The sequence below is a fragment of the Daphnia magna genome, linkage group LG1, assembly GCF_020631705.1.
Source record: "Daphnia magna isolate NIES linkage group LG1, ASM2063170v1.1, whole genome shotgun sequence".
Classification (NCBI taxonomy): domain Eukaryota; kingdom Metazoa; phylum Arthropoda; class Branchiopoda; order Diplostraca; family Daphniidae; genus Daphnia; species Daphnia magna.
Genome location: NC_059182.1, coordinates 18,465,214 through 18,483,722, shown reverse-complemented (window position 1 = coordinate 18,483,722; position 18,509 = coordinate 18,465,214). Strand labels below are relative to the sequence as shown.

The 18,509-nt window shown below is 37.1% G+C and overlaps 3 protein-coding genes, 1 long non-coding RNA gene and 1 pseudogene across 10 annotated transcripts; 4 read left to right on the top strand and 1 right to left on the bottom strand.

Moving 5' to 3' along the window:
- Positions 1-4,240: 4,240 nt before the first annotated feature.
- On the top strand, positions 4,241-9,311 carry LOC123466801 (annotated as a pseudogene).
- A 1,778-nt stretch (positions 9,312-11,089) lies between these two features.
- On the top strand, positions 11,090-12,455 carry LOC123466729 (protein saal1-like). Of its 4 annotated transcripts, none has more exons than XM_045166896.1 (6): positions 11,104-11,381; positions 11,433-11,636; positions 11,701-11,770; positions 11,849-11,974; positions 12,065-12,145; positions 12,207-12,430. In XM_045166896.1, the coding sequence occupies exons 1-6, from the start codon at positions 11,229-11,231 to the stop codon at positions 12,380-12,382; spliced, it is 810 nt and encodes a 269-aa protein (XP_045022831.1). In that variant the 5' UTR covers positions 11,104-11,228; the 3' UTR covers positions 12,383-12,430. The 4 variants fall into 4 exon arrangements, with proteins under 4 accessions (XP_045022827.1, XP_045022831.1, XP_045022829.1 ...); XM_045166894.1 differs by having other exon boundaries at positions 11,701-11,785; XM_045166892.1 differs by having other exon boundaries at positions 11,090-11,381; positions 11,454-11,636; positions 11,701-11,974; positions 12,207-12,455.
- Positions 11,318-13,856, bottom strand: LOC123466777. Its single transcript, XR_006641536.1, has 2 exons — positions 13,418-13,856; positions 11,318-13,200 (listed from the first exon to the last, which is right to left on the bottom strand). It is a non-coding gene; the product is annotated as an uncharacterized LOC123466777 (long non-coding RNA).
- A 72-nt stretch (positions 13,857-13,928) lies between these two features.
- On the top strand, positions 13,929-15,132 carry LOC123466749. Its single transcript, XM_045166909.1, has 2 exons — positions 13,929-14,238; positions 14,310-15,132. Exons 1-2 carry the CDS (start codon positions 14,087-14,089, stop codon positions 14,791-14,793), a joined length of 636 nt encoding a protein of 211 aa, XP_045022844.1. The 5' UTR covers positions 13,929-14,086; the 3' UTR covers positions 14,794-15,132.
- A 1,256-nt stretch (positions 15,133-16,388) lies between these two features.
- LOC123466757 lies at positions 16,389-18,133 on the top strand. 4 transcript variants are annotated; one of them, XR_006641521.1, is made up of 7 exons: positions 16,389-16,504; positions 16,571-16,720; positions 16,779-16,893; positions 16,953-17,024; positions 17,112-17,173; positions 17,234-17,314; positions 17,410-18,133. XR_006641521.1 is itself a non-coding variant. In XM_045166931.1 (6 exons), exons 3-6 carry the CDS (start codon positions 16,983-16,985, stop codon positions 17,705-17,707), a joined length of 483 nt encoding a protein of 160 aa, XP_045022866.1. In that variant the 5' UTR covers positions 16,389-16,504; positions 16,571-16,893; positions 16,953-16,982; the 3' UTR covers positions 17,708-18,133. The 4 variants fall into 4 exon arrangements, 1 of the variants encoding a protein (XP_045022866.1); XR_006641524.1 differs by lacking the exon at positions 16,571-16,720; XR_006641514.1 differs by having other exon boundaries at positions 16,608-16,893.
- The last annotated feature ends 376 nt before the right edge of the window (positions 18,134-18,509 follow it).

Here is an 18,509-nt window from a genome sequence, read left to right as displayed (position 1 = left end):
TAATTTCAAGTTGGTCGTCCTCGTGATTATGAAAACCATTTGTAGAAAAAACACCTTGCTCATTGCATGTTAAGCTAGCCGTACATCTTCTAGTCAAGTAACGACTACAGCGGTATCTTTTTAAAATATAATTGTTTTATGCATGGCAGAAGATTGTATGTAATGAAGAAACTTACCTGGTAATTCCGCGGACAACTCCATTTCGATGAAAAATATATTTATCCAACGAGTCGATGCAAACATGGCTGTCGCTACGAGCTCCAGAAACTATGCGAAACCGTTCCATTGTAACAACACTTCCAAAACACGAAAAATCTATTATTATTTGCACAATTTAGATTAAAACAAAAGTTGGTTGCGGTTCGACCACTACTGTGTACTGACTGCTAGCCAAGCTTAGAATATCTACAAAAATTTGAAATTCCAACCGCCAATCCCATCCCAATCCCAGAAACACAGCAACAGGGGTTATTTTACAAAGGACCAATGGGGTTGCTTAAACAACTGGATTGGATAGTCACAAACAGAAGTCAGTGAAGATTGTCCCACAACACCCAGGGGAGACAATAATTTAAAATTAGCCAATCGCATCCCAATCCCAGAAACATAGCAACATGGATGATTTTACAAAGGACCAAAGGGGTTGTTTAAACAACTGGGTTGGATAGTCACAAACAGAAGTCAGCGAAGACTGTCCCACAACACCAAGGGCAGACAAAAATTTCAATTTGTTTGATTTTTGGAGGACTTTTTATTTGCTTTTTTATTTCAGTACTAATAACAAACAATAGTACACAATCAATCGGCCACTACATTTGTCTCCTCAGGCTATCATTTTCAAGCCATCAGGTACTGATTTAGATTTTTACGCAAACGTAGACAGAACGTATGACATCATTTTACGTTTTGAACAGGTTGATATGGAATTCTACCAACAATTTTTTCAATTTGAGCTAATGCAGATTTGTCTACCCTCGGTCGGGAAGAAACTCCACTAACAGGACCTTACAGAATAATGGAAGATGCTAAGTACAACATTTTTAAACAACATCTCTTTGTCTTCTTACCATAAGGGCCAGATCCGGGTCCAAGGGAATGTCCCAACCGTGCATAAGGTTGATAATTTGGTCTAGACTGTGCATTTTAAGCATTAAACGGAAAATGCTTCTACGTAAGTATTTTTAATGCAATTTTTTTTTGTTTACAGCTATATTAATTCTTTATTTTTTTTAGTGTTTACAGAAAGGCCACATAGCGAAGCAGTGCCCCAATAAAAAGAAAAAAATTAAATTCTATTCCAAGAACAACAAGGTATTGACGTTTTTTTTATTTGTTTGTTTGTTTTTTGCCGGGGTTGAAATGTCCCCTGTTTTGTACGACATGTCGCCCAATGAATACATAACATTGAACTCCTTTTGTCATTTCATCGCATATTTATTAGATCTAATCACAATGATTCATCATGAAAATTAGAATTTTTAAACAAGAACGCCCATCAAAGTCGTGGATTAGAAAATGCTTACCTGAATCGCGTTTCAACTTGGCCAGTGAATTTGAACGAACAAATCCAACGAGGCAGACCAAGGCAGTAGCCTATCAATGAAAATATAAAACAAAATGATATCAAATTCAAACATATATTAATGAAATGAAGCAGAAAAAGTGATGGACTCAAATACAATTACAGAATGGCCGGCTCGTTGGGTTCGGTTCTCAGCGTCATCTCCTCGCCGTTGACACCGGGAGCGATGAGGTAGACGTGCGAGATTTTGAATCCTGATTTCCATGGCTAACGTTGATAAAGTACAGCATCATGGTGGATTGTTTCAGGCCGAAACGGAAACAATTGTCGGCGTGAAAAGGCACCAAATTCGACATCCAGATAGCGCCTCTTTCCGGTCGTTCGTTGATTGTCCATTCTCATCGAATGACACCTTCCTCTTACATTATAGACATTGCTCTAGCACCTTGGATGAAGACTACCGTAGCTTCTGTGAATGAAGGAGCAACCCCACTGCAACGAAGTAACCCTCGGCCGTTCCGCATTAGTGTGGACCCAATTAAGACATCGGATATTGAAATCATAGATGACGGTAATGATGATAGCAAAAATGTTGGGTTCAACATAACTCTAAATTTACGTATTACCCAGTAAAAGTTACTTGGGTAATGGTTATCAAATTTACTTTATTCATTTCCTAACGAGGGTTCTTTATTTTCATATTGAACAGTACTCAGAATATTCATTATAATACCTTTGCAATAATTAATTTTGCATCTTAATTCTTGTTTGCCCAATTGCATGTTCCCCGTCATTTGAAAACATTTAAACAAGAAAAATTTCAGATTCCCTTTAAAACGTTCATTCGTGTTGCTTTGTGATTTTTCTGTGTTCGCCACAATGCGTATCCTATCTGTCGGTTATGAAAATTTCAATCACACTATTAATGGCACAAAAACAAACAAAGTAATTTACCTGATGTAAATTAGTGAACTTTTCAATGTAATCCCAGTTCTTGGTGCAATGGCCAATAAAATCACTCAAATAGGAATATAAGATATTACATAAGAAATTATAATATTATAGGATTTCAACGTTGCCAAGGTCGGCCGGAACTTGCGTGAAATTGGCGACGATGACAGCCACCAGGTAAGTGGACAAGGAAACCGAAGGGGCGAAATGGTCCCAGTAAAATCGTAATTCAAGGCCGCTTTAGCGGTCTACATTTGTTTTACCTTTACAGGGAAGTTGATGATATTGTAAAACTACTGACAGAACTTCGTCTATGGCAGGAAGTAGAAATGCAAGGCGGACTGAAGGGATGGTTACTAAATCCTCCTTTGGAAGATATTTGAAAGGAGCATTGTTGATCGGGTGAGTAAAAAAATAAATTTGTAATCAAAGCAGAATACTTTTTTTGTGTATAACTATAGTGGAAATGAGTGGAGTATGAAACCCCCTACAGATGGAGATCCAAAAGCAAGAGGCATTGCTATTTTGGATGAATATGCAATGGGTAGATGGGAGTGTGTTTTGCACTTTATGGTTGGTTCCCATCAGCATGACGTCATATCTTCCAATGCACTTCAATTATTACAACATGCCGGTCTTTTCAAAAAGTATACAGAATTTTCAGGATGCTGAACTTAGATCATCAATAAAAATCATCATTATAAAAAAAAAATGAATATAATAAAAAATGAAGATGTGATGTATTAAAAAAAAAGAATAAAAAATACAAAAAAAACTAATTTGTTTTTTTAATCTTTCCTGGCCGATATCTTTGGTTAGGGCAAGTATTTTTCATATGGCCCCTCTGTAAACACTAAAAAAAAAAAAATTTTTTAAGAAAAAAAAATAAATTTTTTAAGAAAAAAATTAAAAAAAAACCTTTACTTACGTTGTGGCAAATTCTATGTTTGGCAACTTTGTCCACATGCCTCACTCTTTTCTTTTTTGATTTCATTTTTTTCTTTTTCGGTATTCCCTCTGGAATAAGAATTTCTGATGGTGGAGCTGGATCTGGAGCTTGACCTAGAGCTGGTGAAGATGGAGCTGCTGGACCTGGTGAAGTTGGGGACGACAAAGCTTGGGACGGAGCAGTTGGGGACGGAAAAGCTAGGGACGGAGAAGTTGGGGACGGAGTAGTAGGTGACGGAGAAATAAGTGGTGGTAGGGAAGATGAAGAAAAAGAAGAAGGAGAGGAAGAAACTGGACGAGGAAAAGGAGAAAATTCTGGAGAAGGAGTTGATGGAGTCGGAGAAGGTGTACTGGGAATGGGTGAAGAAGGATGGGGGCAGAAGGCGAAATTGGGGCCACAGCATTTTCAGTAGCTCTACTTAAAAAAAAATATATATATTAATTTTTTAATCTAAATATTATTAATTCTCTATCATAACTTACCCTAATTCACGCTCTTTTTTCTTCTTATAATATTTCTTCACGAGGGCATGGCAATTGCAATACGAAGCTGGCAGCCATTGATTGTCCGAGTCTGGACAATTTTGAAATTTAACAAAATACCAGACTCGGAACTTGCCATCTTCACACACAAATTTCCTTTTTGAAAAACAGTAAGTACATTTCAAAAAAATAAAAATAAAAACAAACTTACTTGGAATCTAAAATTTCCTCCACTTCGTATTCAGGGTCGCTATTTGCCGCCATTTCACCGTCAATGTGTGAGCTAGACTAATGAAAACAAGATTCAAAAAACCAACAGCGCCCTGGTGGTGACGGTTAGAATCTGTCTGCAACCGGCGGCCATGTTGCATTTAGTCATCAACAGTAGGTCAGAGTGGAAGGTTTTGAAGTTATCTTGGCGTGGCAACTAGCCATGGCCAGTGGCACCTACACGTATAAAAAAAAAAAAAAAAGTTATCTTGGCAACAAAATAGAAGGTTTGTTAAAAAGGTAGTTAAATAGGTAGTTATTATTTATATATATATTGTTATATTTTTTATTATATATAGTTAGTTTTTTCAGGTGGGACGACATAACAAATTTACTAAACCAAAAGAGAATGTTTGGCATCCAGTGCCAACGGAGCGAAGAAAATTTAAATTTTTATTTCGACGATCCTGAAGCAGCACGTTACGTTTTGAAATTGGCGGTTTTACAGATACTTGAAATACTTGCTGTTTTAATGAGAAGTGCCACACTGATTGTTCCGTAACTTTGCAACAAACCCCTTCTCTCAACACCAAATCGGTCAACACGTTGAGAAGCCATGTCAGCCATAGTAGTATGAATGGCTACAGTGGATTTACGTATTGGCCACAACAAGATGCTGCTACCTTAGAATTTGGTAAAGTATTGTTTACAAAAATCATCAAATGGCTTAAATTTTTAAGTAACTTTTCCTATATTTATTTTTAAGTATAAAATAACGCGACAAGTTAGCAAACTCTCTGCCGGACGTCAATCTATCAAAAAATTGGATGTAATTCACTTGCCCACGTCTCAGCAGCGTAGCATTTGGCATCTTCAGTATTCTGACTGGGCTGATCATGGATGCCCAAGAGACGTGACCTCTTTTTGGTTTGTTGAAAGTCCTATTATTTGAACTATCCTATTTTCTTATTGTCTTTGGTATTGTTTTGTTTTTTATCATTGTATAGTGTATGTGTATGTTAAAAGTTAACCCGTTGGCTGCCACCCATTTTGCTCCCCCCCCCCCTTTTTTTTAGTTATTGTTGCTTTGTTTTCTTTTAGGATGTCACCAATACCAAGGTAACAAGTTATGAGGACTTCTGTCTGAAGCGTGAACTGTTGATGGCTATTTTTGAGAAGGGATGGGAGACTCCATCACCCATTCAAGAAGTTGGAATTCCTATGGCTCTGACTGGTCGTAATATTCAGGCTCGTGCTAAAAATGGAACTGGAAAGACAGGTGCTTATTGTATACAAGTGTTGGAACAAGTTGTTCCATCTGAGCAGCCTATTCAAGGTAATTTCATTTCAAACTTAAGCTCTCCTGTAATTTTAATGGCAGTTATTTTTCAGCATTGATTGTTGTGACAACACGTGAATTGGCTTTACAAACAAGTCAAATATGCATTGAACTGGTGAAACATTTGGATATTCGCATCATGGTGACTACTGGTGGTATCGACTTGAAAGATGACATTATGAGAATTTTTGGAAAAGGTACTCATTACTTTAAATTAGAAATAACTTTTGATAACACCATTTGGTTTTACAGTTAATGTTGTGATTGCTACTCCTGGTCGTGTATTGGATCTGATGTAAAAGAAGATAGCTGTTATGGACCATTGCAAGGTCATTGTACTGGATGAGGTATGTAGTCTGTGTAGGTTATTTGTTGCATACATTATATGTTGTTGTGAGCATTTAGGCCGATAAATTGCTTTCGCAAGACTTCATGGATATGTTGGATCGCATAATTTCGTTCCTACCAAGCAAGCGCCAAATGTTGTTGTATTCGGCAACGTTTCCTGTAACTGTAGAGGAGTTTATGGTAATGAGAACGTGAATTCTTGTACTATAAGAATATATACATAAATATATTCACACTATACATGCACAAATTGATAACATTTTAATTGGCAGAGGAAACATATTGATAATCCTTACGAGATCAATGTAATGGAAGAACTCACGCTGAAGGGTGTGAGACATTATTACGCGTTCGTCAAAGAACGACAGAAAGTTCACTGCCTCAATACGCTCTTTTCCAAAGTAAGTTCTTATTCCCTTATTTTATTTGTTTTTGATATGAGTTTTTGTTGGATTCCCCTTCTCTCGTCTGAGTGAACATCAACATCTGAATTGCTTTTATTCGTTTTCTCGTTCGTGTCTCATTTTTTCTTAAATGAGACCGTAGTAAATGGCATAGGATTAAACAGCTCATTTTTTTTCACAATTAAAGTTGTTTAATCAGTCGTCGTTGTTGCAAACAATGGCATAGGATTAAACAGCTAATTTTTTTTCAAAACTAAAGTTGTTAAATCAGTCGTCGTTGTTGCAAACAATGGCATAGGATTAAACAGCTAATTTTTTTTTCAAAACTAAATTTGTTAAATCAGTCGTCGTTGTTGCAAACAATGGCATAGGATTAAACAGCAAATTTTTTTTTCAAAACTAAAGTTGTTAAATCAGTCGTCGTTGTTCCAAACAATGGCATAGGATTAAACAGCTAATTTTTTTTCAAAACTAAAGTTGTTAAATCAGTCGTCGTTGTTGCAAACAATGGCATAGGATTAAACAGCTAATTTTTTTTTCAAAACTAAAGTTGTTAAATCAGTCGTCGTTGTTGCAAACAATGGCATAGGATTAAACAGCTAATTTTTTTTCAAAACTAAAGTTGTTAAATCAGTCGTCGTTGTTGCAAACAATGGCATAGGATTAAACAGCTAATTTTTTTTCAAAACTAAAGTTGTTAAATCAGTCGTCGTTGTTGCAAACAATGGCATAGGATTAAACAGCAAATTTTTTTTTCAAAACTAAAGTTGTTAAATCAGTCGTCGTTGTTGCAAACAATGGCATAGGATTAAACAGCTAATTTTTTTTTCAAAACTAAAGTTGTTAAATCAGTCGTCGTTGTTGCAAACAATGGCATAGGATTAAACAGCTAATTTTTTTTTCAAAACTAAAGTTGTTAAATCAGTCGTCGTTGTTGCAAACAATGGCATAGGATTAAACAGCTAGCTGAAGCAAAGAGCTCATCGGCTGAAAGTGAATATGTAACTGCAAGGGATGATGAGTTAGAACATAATGCTGATGATGAGGCTGCTGTTTTTGATGAAACTAGGAATGAATTAGATGATTGACGTACATCATTTTAAAATTTACTGAAAGTATGTAAGTAATCCTGTCATAACATAAAGCTTGCTGGGATTTCAAGCAAAGAAAAGGTAAAGAAAAGAAATTAGAAAAAATTACGTGGTTTCTACCAATGGCATAAAATTGTAAAACAAGTAATATCAGCCGAATTCTCTCCCGCTACGAAAAGGAAGTAGGCGTCGATATCGAAGCTATGGAAAATGGCACAGAGCATTCGCCAGGACACGTGACCATGTTGACATAGATAACAGAAGGCGTGTCAAGCCGGACAGCTAGAGACATCGGAAATAGACTCCGGACATCGATCCTTACGAACTATTAGAACCTGTCTAATTTTATCTCAATTACCGAAAGATTTTTACGTCAATTGTGAAGCAAAAAAAAATGGCAAGAGCGAAAAGGATGCGTTAGATCAATTAGTTGTTAATCCCAAACTTCAAACTGGAGATTACGGGAAGTGAGAACGCTGAAAAAGGTAAATTTATTCAAAAACCAAGGTACTAGCAAATAATTTATTCTACATTGTTTGTTTTAGATCATTGCTAAAGATTCCAAAGTGATGGTTATTGCTGTTGCTGGCAAATGCTTATGTGGTCTGGCTAATGGACTGTAAAATAAGTTCTCTGCTTATGCGTTAGCAAACAACTCTTGGTCAAGTGTTCCTACCAGTAAGAAAACCCAGTATTCTCTTTAGGTCTGATGATTTTTCACTAAGGTCTGATGATTTGTATTGGCAATTATAACGATAACTTTTGTTTTCTTTTATCATCAACAGCGCCTTTAATACTAATTTTTTAAAGTTTGGCATTTTACGTTAGGAGGCAGAATAAGTGTGGAGTTAACTTAGCCTTTTCTTTTCTCTAGTTAGGGACTTCCTGGTGTTGCCGGAACTTCTGGCAATCCCGGAAAAGATGGTGAACCTGTGATGGTGTTTTTGGCTTACCGGGTGTCAGCGGTCTTCGCGGTGAGCGTTGATTCCCTGGCGAACGTGGACCTGTTGGTCCTCCTGGAGGTCCTGGTGAGCGCAGTCCTGTCGGTATGATGGGAGCTGACGGTCCTTCGGTAAACTATCATGATTTCAATCCGCCAAGATTCTCATGGATTGAAACAAATCATTTTCTTTCTCATTGAATAGAGTCAATCTGGTCCTAAAGGTGACAAGGGTCATGCTGGGCCTTCAGGTCTAGTGGTACGACATTTTTACTTTCTTTAATTCTTTCGTGTTGCGGGACTAAAACATAATTATTTATAATACGTCCAAAATTTCAGGGTTTGCCCGGTCAACGAGGCAAACCTGGTCTGTCTAGCGAGAAAGGTGAACGTGGAACTCAGGGCCCGATTGGTCCCAAAGTTCCTGCTAGTAAACAAGGTGAACGTGGTCTGCAAGGTATCATGAATCCTCCCGAAACTCCTGGAGAGCTGGCGGAACGCGATGACACTGGGCCACTGGTCAAACACGTCCACGAAACACTCTGCTTATTTGAAACGCAGCCGCGCGCGGAATTTGTTTTCCATTCAAATTACAAACTTGTAAGAATCGGTCGGAAATGTCCCTGTCTCTACACAAGACAACACACATAACAAAGGTGTAAAAAAAAATCTGCTGCGTTTGTTTGGTCGGTGACCGTGTCGATGTATCACCTGTGTGAATACATCATTTTAATTGGCATATAGGATTGAGGAAGAAGCTTTGCTTACGAGGGCATATAAGAAAGAAAAAAGGATTCAAAAACATCTCCTGCAGCGAGGCGGGTTTTCCTTCTTGTGGCTGGACAAATCGACTGGGATATATTTCACAATAAATAACTGAAAAGGGGACATTATATTAGGAAGGACTATTCCGCTTGTTGAATAGCTCTCCCATTATGTCTCGTGTTGTGTATATATACGAAGGGGAAATGAAAAGATGACTGATGTTTGCTGACATTTCCCATGCAGAAAAGAAGGAACTCGGGCCCACGTCTTTTGTTAGACCAGAGAAAAGCAGCCCAACAACAGCTCTTTAGAAGAAAATAATAAAGAACGAAGAAGAGAGAATGAGTAAGTGGTGAGTGTATGGTGAAGAAATTACGTGAGCTGTGCTAATCCCAACTTTTCTCAGGGACGACAAATTGCTCCCGTCCAATTCAATTACCAGATAGCAAATTTTGTAAATGAGTTCCTTAATATGGTGGCTCTTCCCCAAAATCCCGATGAATAGATCCATCATTTAGTCACTCTCTATAACTGTAAAGCTATTTTAATGTGATGTTGATTTACAATCTTATTTAAACCAACGACTAGCGCAATACAAATATTACGTTTACGTTCCGTGCGTTTTTGGCTTAATGACATTGCTCCTAGCATTATTAGGTTTCCAAAAGATAATGAAGAAAAGACAGTGATAGCACATCATTTTGAACAAGTAATTTATTGTTGTTTCCCTGTCTTTTTGTAAACATGTAACCTATAACATTATTCCTCTGTACAGATATCCGGTTTTCCTGGAGTATTGGGTTGCATCGGAAGCACCTACATTCCTATTCGAGCACCAGCGAATAAAAATAAATCTAGCTATGTTAATCACCAGCAACAAATTTCTATAACGTTACAAGGCATCTGCGATGCAAATGGAGTATTTTTGGATGTTTTCACTGGCCCACCAAGCAGAATTCATGATGCCAGTGTCTACAGGCTTTCTTTTGTCTACCAAAGACTGCCTGAACTTTGTTCGGGTGATGTTCACCTGATTGGCGATGAAACCTACCCGTTATTTGATCACATGCTGGTACCTTACCGGGAGCCAAACGATCAAACAAGCATAAACTATAACAGCGCTTTGCAACTATCTCGACAACCAGTAGAAAAATCTTTCCTCTTGGGATGGGACTGCCATCTAGGATCTAGCAATAAATGAATTTTTTGCGTGGAGGAAAACCACACACCCGCAAGAGGCGCTCCCACAGGGTGGAAAATCACTCTTTCGCCCCGATCCACAACCCGGGTTTTTTTTATGGTAAAAACCCGCAAGAGGGTATCCCTTTTCCGAGAGGAAATTTACCCATAGTGGATCAACCATATATGACCATGCAAAAACTTACTTATGAAACTTGTTATCAATGGTTCATTTTATTTGTAGCATAGATTACATGTGAAACATTTTACTTGTAATACTTTTTAAAAATGCACAATTTTATCTATGTCATGTATTACAATTACAACATTTTACTTATGAATTATTTCTAAATTTGTTTCTAAAAAATGTATTTTACTTGTGCAAAAATTTAATTTTGAATTATTACTTATGAAACTTGTTATCTACGGTTCATTTTATTTGTAATATTAATTACTTGTGAAACATTTTACTTTAGATACTTTTTACAAATGCACCGTTTTATCTATGACATTTATTACAAATGAACAACATTTTACTTGTAGTACAATTTAAATACGCACCATTTTATCAGTGATATTTATTACAATTGAAACATTTTAATTATGAACTATTTATAAATTTCTTTCAAATAGTTAATTTTACTTGTGGTGATATTTACTAATGCAACATTGCATTTGTGAAAATGATTTTATTCATAAAGGTTCTAATGAACATTTTTACTTGTAAAACATTGTGCTTCTGCAACAATTTATTAAGGAGGATAAGTGTCAATGATCAATTTTATTAGTGGAATTTTACTTGTGAACATTTTTATCTGTGAGAATACGTTCTTACGCTACGCAGCCGTTTGCACGCATTCCAACTAAAAAGTTAGGAATAGCCACATCTAGCGACCTTACAGTGTAACATACGGCACTGTCAGTTCTCCTAGCGGCAAGAGGTGAAATACCGTCATGTTGTAAACAAACAAACAAACAAATCTCAGAGTGCTTTAGCTTCAGTCGTTAGTTTTCGACAGCAATTTTTTTTCTCGGTTAGAAATTTAGAATGTCCGTTTCTAAGCAAAACTCTGATGAATCCAGTGTTGAAGAAAATGGTGAAGCAATAACGGAAGATGACGAAAGACTTAAAGGAGATGCGATAGGTGATACGTTGTATTCGGAATCGTGGATCTTGAAAACTTTAATGAAACTTACTGAGGTATAAAACTAATAGACAAGTTAAATAGTTTCAACAAGTTTCACTGTCCAGGAATTGCCTTCATACTCAAAGAACCATAACAATTTTGAAACTCAAGAGAGCAATGCAGTTGAACTGGATGAATCCTTGGAAACAGACCTGTGTTTGTTGTGGGACATGTCTGCAGATAAAGAAGTTGCACATTGTTTATTTCAGCATGACATTTTATCCTTAGCAAAATGTGTCATTGAAGAAAGTGTAGCCCCAAGATTAACGGTAAAGGTGTTAATGAGTGCATATTATGCATTTTTTTTTAATGAACATAAAAATATAAATACAGGAGATTGGAATTGGAATCCTAGCAAACCTAGCTTGCCAACAAAAGATAGGCCATGAAATCCTATTGGATAGTGAGTTGCTGACTGGTGTAGTAAACTTGATGTCTAGTGAAGACTCCCAAATAATTATCCAGATTGTTCGGCTCCTAGATAATTTGATTCACTATTCTGACAATAAATCCTACCACTATTCTGACAATAAATCCTGCAGTAGTCTTCTTGATGATGAAGCCTTATGGATGTCTGTTGCCTTCATCCTTGAAAACTCTCTAAATGGTAATAATGATCTCTGCATCATATTGTTTTCTTCACTGACCACCCCTTCATACACTTATTAATATTTTTTTTCTAAATTCCTTTATGCAGAAGAGTTGTTAATTGGATCTGCTAAGTTGCTTGAAAACCTGACTAGTCATATGAAACATGATGAAGAAGTTCCATATAAAAGTATGGTTTTTTAATGCTTGTTTTTGTGGTCAAAAGCTAATTCATATTTATGATGTTTCAGACATTCTTAGTGGGATAATAGAAGCTCAAAAGCAACTGCAAAGTGGCAACTCAGATATCGTTTTTGATTATCCACTAGAGGTTCGAGATTCATTTGTCGCCCTGGTTTCGGCGTTTTACAATTTCAGCAGACATAAACCTATGCAAATAGAAATCGGTATTTATACGTTATTTTAATCCAGTTGGAAGCTGTTTTAAGTTTAATATATCCTTTCGTGTTCCTGAGTTCCTATTGGTTCACAGAGAGAAATTAGAAACTGCTTTCCCTACAGGTTCCTTTTTTTTTTCAGCACTACAGCCTTTAAGTTTTACACACCTCACAAAACAAAAACATAACACTTGAAAGATATCATTGAACACAATGCAAACAAAGATCTTTACTTTGTACACAAAAGAAACCAGGGCACAGTGAAATGTGAAATCGGCGTTTCTATTATTTGTGCATTTCCGGAGTATTTTAGTTAAAATATCCGAATATTAAAGGATTTCCGTCAATTCGTTGTAATGAAAGAAAAACGTCAAACAGGAAAAATCCCAACATTTTGCTGATTTGTCCAACATAACGGATTTAGGTGTGTAAGAAATCTAGGAAACCTCGGCTCTTTGTTCGTGCCCCAAAATAACAAACATGTTGCTACAACCAAGATTTTTTGGGCCACTGGTTTCCAAAACTGTCAGTTACCATCACATGATATTAGCCAAGTCTTTGGCTAAAATGTGTGAGATTTGTTTCACTAAAGCCTGATTAAGCAAATCAAGAAAATGAGAGACATAAACTTACCTAGACGTTGCAATTCCGTCAGCAACAGTGCGTTTCTCCGGTTTAACTCCCAGAGAAAGTTCTCAACTCTGGTTCTTCAACAGGTCATACAAGAATGCACTACGCCACTGCGTTCCACAATAACGGGATAGAGGAATAGGTACTATTTTTTTTTCGGAGCAGCATTCTCGGCGACATCTACCGCTTGTGCAGCATACAAAACGAGAAAGCAGTTCTTAGGCAAAAAATTGTTAGACTAGTGAAATACAACCAACAACAAAGATTTGCAAAAAAGATTCATCTCGGTGAAACTGCCGGTACACAAGAAAAAAATGTATAGGCAATTAGCGTATCATCACAAGACAAAAGCTTTACCACCACACATCGACATTGATACTATTAAGTATAACCAGAAAGACTAAAAACCTAAACGTTTTAAAAGTAAAATTTACCTTCAATTCGTTGAAAAACTGCAGCAAATTTCGTCAGGTGCAAAACGTAACGTCATTGTCAATTCGCCATGAGACAAGCGGGATTCTCGTTTGGGCATATTGATCAAACACATTGATAGGTTCCGTTCACATTTTACTTTACAGGCATTGTAAGAAAAACTCCCGTTTTGGAACTAATTCTTCAATCATATTATCCACACAATCAAATGTGTCACACTCGTTTAAAATGTTTCTGTATCAAATGATCAAAATCGAGCCTCATTTCAACGCTTTGACAGCATGCCTTTGCCCGGGAAAAGAAGCTTTCACAAACAAATGACGAACAGCATTCTTCAAATTCTTGATTAATTACACGTCAGTTTGTCTTATCTTTAACTATTTTAATTTTTGAACGAAAAAGAAATTTAAAATAATTCACAAAATTGAAGACAACGAATTTATTATTGTTTTAATTACAACTCCTGGGGATGAATGGCAATGATGTCTCCTTAAAACCCTCACATTTGATTGGTTGTTGCCTATACTATCATACAGTCAGCTGGAAACGAAAACCGTCACTTTTTCAAACTTTGAAATTACGCAGTCGTAACTCTGTGAGTCGTGAACATTGGCTTCACTATTGTGTTGTCGTTTGGTTGAATTGAAATATCCTATTGCCATAAAAATAAAATGTCTGACATAGATTTGGAAGTCATACTCGATAGATCTGACGGTGAAGTTGAATGCTTTTTGGATGTAGATAATGAAGTGTTTTTTGGTCCTGTTACTGAAAGGGAGATAGAAGTTTTGAAGTCTTTACCACGAAAAACTCTTCATCCATGGTTAGTTTTCCCTTTAGTGACAACACTAACATCATAAACAAATAATTGCATTTGCAACTTTATTTTCACAGTGAAATTGCACAAATATCAAAGAGAGGCATGACTTGCCACGAGTGGGAAGACTTCAGAGATCAAGTTCAAAGAAATGAAATGAATGACAAAGCTATTAATGAAGTTTATGGTCTTGATCCTGATACTACAGAAGAGTCATTTACAAGTTGCTGCACATCAAGTGGAGATGTGGCAAAACAACTTTCATGTGACATAATAAATGTCAATAATATATCTGTTAAATCATTATGTGGACCAAGTATAGCACCCAGTTTGGATAATTTGTCTGACTCAAGCATAAACCAAAAAGAGGATTCATCTCTATTAGAGTCAAGCCCTGACCAATCTCATGTTGAGTCTGTGCATGAATTAATCATAGACAGGAGTCAGCTGGAAGTTTCTGATGTTGGTGAGCTAAATGACACATGGGAAATCCAAGAAAGGATGCTTGCATTAGCTGAAAGGCTGGAAAGAGGAGAAGATATTCCTGAATTAGGTCACTAAAAATTATTTAAAAATCATCAGCTCATCGAACAGTACCCGATCGCCTCCAACAACTCGTAGATGCCGCCCGGAGTAGAGGATCATTTAACAAAGTGATTGAAACTTACGAATCGTGTGTAAGGAATGCTGTCCGCTAGATGTCTCGTGTTTGGTTTGAATTGAAAAATTGTAACACAGCAACGTCTCTTCGTTTATCGATCGCTGTCAAAACCGGAATTCCTGCTCTATTCGTTCTCTATTTTAACGCACGTACCTATTCTTGCTCAGCTCACAATATGGTTTTCTGTCGGAGTTCGTCGCAAATACAAAGAGGGAGAGTGATCTTCTATTGAAACCCCAGTTCTTGTGTTTGTATTGTATTCGGCTGTTGTGGACGGTTTTAAGAATGGACTCTTTCCGTTGCTTTGCCCAATGAATCTGTGCTTGGAACTGGCAGGTGGCGTTTAACAGTGGCAACCAATCTTTATTCTTAAAACCCAGAGATGTTCTTCACTTTTCAGGGGGATTGATTGAGATACTTGTTGATTTATCCATGAAGAATACCAATACATGGATATATGGAGAGTAATAAAAGTATAAAACTGTAATTCCTCATGGCATTTTCATTCACGCATACGCGACAGTTCGTGAGCAGACGAACCATTGAAAGGGCCTTGCGTAGTCTAGCTGCATCCAGCCAGATACTAGTAGAACCCAAAACATTGTTTCGACAAGTACTGTCATATCTCGTTTGCAGGTTTTCATTAAATACCAAGTAAGTAAGGGCATATATAATCATGCTAAAAAATTCAAGTCTATTTAAGTGAAATTGAATTGAATTGAAATTGTACTTTTAGAAATTTTAAAACACCGCATAGCTTTTATTAACACTAGTTTACTTTTACAACTATCAAAATCTTGTTAACCATTTAAAGGAAAACAAAGTTCATTTTTTAGATTTCTGAAATTTTGACTTCCGGTTTTACTTCCGGTTTAAAAATGCAAAATAACTCCTTATTTGTTGGTCTGTCAGAAAAAAGATTCACATTTTCGTGATCCTCGTCAAATTTGGGGTCGACTCCATGTATCAACTCAAAATACCCCAAAATCGTCAAAAATCGCAAATTTTCCTGAACTATAAAGTGTTCATGAAAAATCGCGATTTTGGTCAAATCCGACTTTTGGCTAAAAGCTAGTCATTCCCAATCCAAATTTAATAAGGAGCACGAAAATCCTACTCGTTTTGTTATGGGATCACTGTTTCCGGAGATATTGGCTACTTCCGGAAAAATTTCGTGACAATCTGAAAAAAGTAAAAAATGAACTGTATTGTTCTAACAGTTTCAAATACTTTTCTCGCATGCGTTAGAGTGTGGTAGCTATTATTCCATGTTTTTCTTGCTTTCAACACTACAGGCTGATCCTACGAGCTACGACAGTTTTACCTACAAATGTTTAGCGTTTCATGCTGCAACTATAGTAGTTTATATTCTAGGATGTTATGCCTAAAATTGGAATTCAACTATCAGAGATTAGAAACATTCAAGTACTTAAAAGCAAGTATTGTACTTATTTCAAAATTCAAAACAAAGTTTAATTTTTGGTTCTAGGTTGAAACTCTAGATGGCGTGGATGTGCGGCTATAATGGAGATTTTGAGTGACAAGTTAAACGTAAGTTTGTTACGTTATCCTGTTATGTGTTTCAAAGGATTTTTCATCAAAAAATTTACGGTATGTTGTTATCTATTCAGTATTGCTATCGTTGGGTATGTATTGAAAAGGAAACCCTTGACATAGATTGCTTTTTGTATGTGGTGGTGTTTCGCCTTGTCAGCTATGCCAGCTGCTGAACCAGCAGCCTGCATTCCTGCTATCAATGTACAATAAGGGATCCTGGCACTTTAAGAAGGCCACTATTCCTTAGATAAAGATCACCATCCAGTTCAAGTACTGTTAATGGACCTCAAGCCTTTTGTTTAAGCTTAGTGATGTGTTCTCTTGTCAGTCAACGACAGAGTCTTCATCTACTTTGTGTTGCTAACCATCAGCCTTCAGCATCCCAGGTCTCCAGATTTCCAAGTTTCTCTGATTAGCAAAATTCCCGTCAGCTCTTCATTGTGGTATTTAAAACATTACTAATCTTCCGCTACACACACCTGTAACAATTTTCTCTACACAGGCTTCTCTTCCTCTCTTCTTAGTCTGCTGAATGCCAACATTGAATAAGGTTCATCATCATTGCCTTTCCATGGTATTTTAATTTGGTGGATTATCTGGATTTCTCATTTTAATAAATCGTTCTTGTATAAATGGAAAATCTCCATTGTTAATCCTGCAGTTCTTCTCACCGTTACTTAGCCAGCTCACATGGATAGGCTTTAATAACATCTCCATTTTTTGGTATTTTAAGTTTCTATGTTATGGAGCATTGTTGTATTGTAACAAAAACTTCTGTGATAGGACTGCAAATATTCATGTTCGTTCGGTACAACACTGCCGTTTTGACAATTTCGGTAGTTTCGCCCCCAGTGGACCACACGCGTAAGTTCTTTGTCTTTTTCATCGTTTTATCAGACAAATGCCATTTTCCGCTCAAAATCACTTACTTCTTTTTTTGCCACGTTTAATCAATTTAGAACTACATTTTCTTCGTCTTCCTGCCGTTGTTGTCAACGACTTCACCTCATCGCTATCTTCGTTGACATCTTCGCCTTCATCTCTGTCTCGTCGTCTTGGTCGTCTTCATCTTCGTCTCGTCGTTTTGGTCGTCTTCGCCTTCATCTCTGTCTCGTCGTCTTGGTCGTCTTCCCCTTCATCCCCGTCTCGTCGTTTTGGTCGTCTTCGCCTTCATCTCCGTCTCTCCGTCTCGTCGTCTTCGCTGTCTTTGTTTACGCCATTACCTCGTCGCTGGCTTCTCCTTCGCCTTTCCCGTAGGGAATTCATCGTGGATCGTCGCTCTGGTACTGTTTTATTTTGCATTGTTATGTTTAAGTTAACCCGTTGGCTGCCACCCCGTTTGCGTCCCATTTTTTTTGTAGCTTGTAGGGACCGGCCGCAATGGCCTTCGCCGCAAGGCGCTTTAGGCAATGCACCAGTAGGGACTTCTCTTTGTCGATGCGGTGGCGGATTCCTGAGGGTGTGCATTCCCTGTAATGGATTCCGTCGCCGTGTCAACCCGGACTTGTCTTCGGACAAGTCCCACCTTGTTCGCGATCCTTAAGACGCGATGCGTAGCTACTGTAGTTTAAGCAACCTACGGGTTGCGTGGCCTGGCAGCCAACGGGTTAACTTATAGTTAAGTGTATGTATGTTTGTGTAAATATATTTGTGTATGTATTGTTATGTAAAATAGTGGTGGAATTGTTGGGAGGAGGTGGGACAATAAAAACAATTTTAATTTTAATTCATTCTTCTTGTTTATTTCATTTCCCTTTATTCGAATTTATGCAAAATCAAAGATAAACTTAGATTGTTTGTTTTCCCAACCTATTTCAATCGAAGTCCCGCCATCTCAATAGTACTTATTTCAAAAGATTTCACAGTCGGTGAAACATCAGTGAATAAATTGTTTTCTTTGTTTCATTTGACTTCAAGTGCAATCACTTGGCAATAAAAAAAAGGAAAAAATGACTGAAACAAACTAACTTCATGTGGTGGCATCACAAAAGGAATTAACCATTACCATCTTTAACTCCTTTGTTTCCGTTGAAAGAGGTAATAATTCAACAAATACAAG

Coding starts and splice junctions, on each gene's coding strand:
- LOC123466729 (XM_045166891.1), top strand. CDS start 11,229: ATGTCCGTTTCTAAGCAAAACTCTGATGAATCCAGTGTTGAAGAAAAT. Junction 11,637..11,700: donor GTGTAGCCCCAAGATTAACG/GTAAAGGTGTTA, acceptor ATATAAATACAG/GAGATTGGAATTGGAATCCT. Junction 12,146..12,206: donor TGAAGAAGTTCCATATAAAA/GTATGGTTTTTT, acceptor ATGATGTTTCAG/ACATTCTTAGTGGGATAATA.
- LOC123466749 (XM_045166909.1), top strand. CDS start 14,087: ATGTCTGACATAGATTTGGAAGTCATACTCGATAGATCTGACGGTGAA. Junction 14,239..14,309: donor CGAAAAACTCTTCATCCATG/GTTAGTTTTCCC, acceptor TTATTTTCACAG/TGAAATTGCACAAATATCAA.
- LOC123466757 (XM_045166931.1), top strand. CDS start 16,983: ATGCCAACATTGAATAAGGTTCATCATCATTGCCTTTCCATG. Junction 17,025..17,111: donor ATCATCATTGCCTTTCCATG/GTATTTTAATTT, acceptor TTAATCCTGCAG/TTCTTCTCACCGTTACTTAG. Junction 17,315..17,409: donor GCCCCCAGTGGACCACACGC/GTAAGTTCTTTG, acceptor TAATCAATTTAG/AACTACATTTTCTTCGTCTT.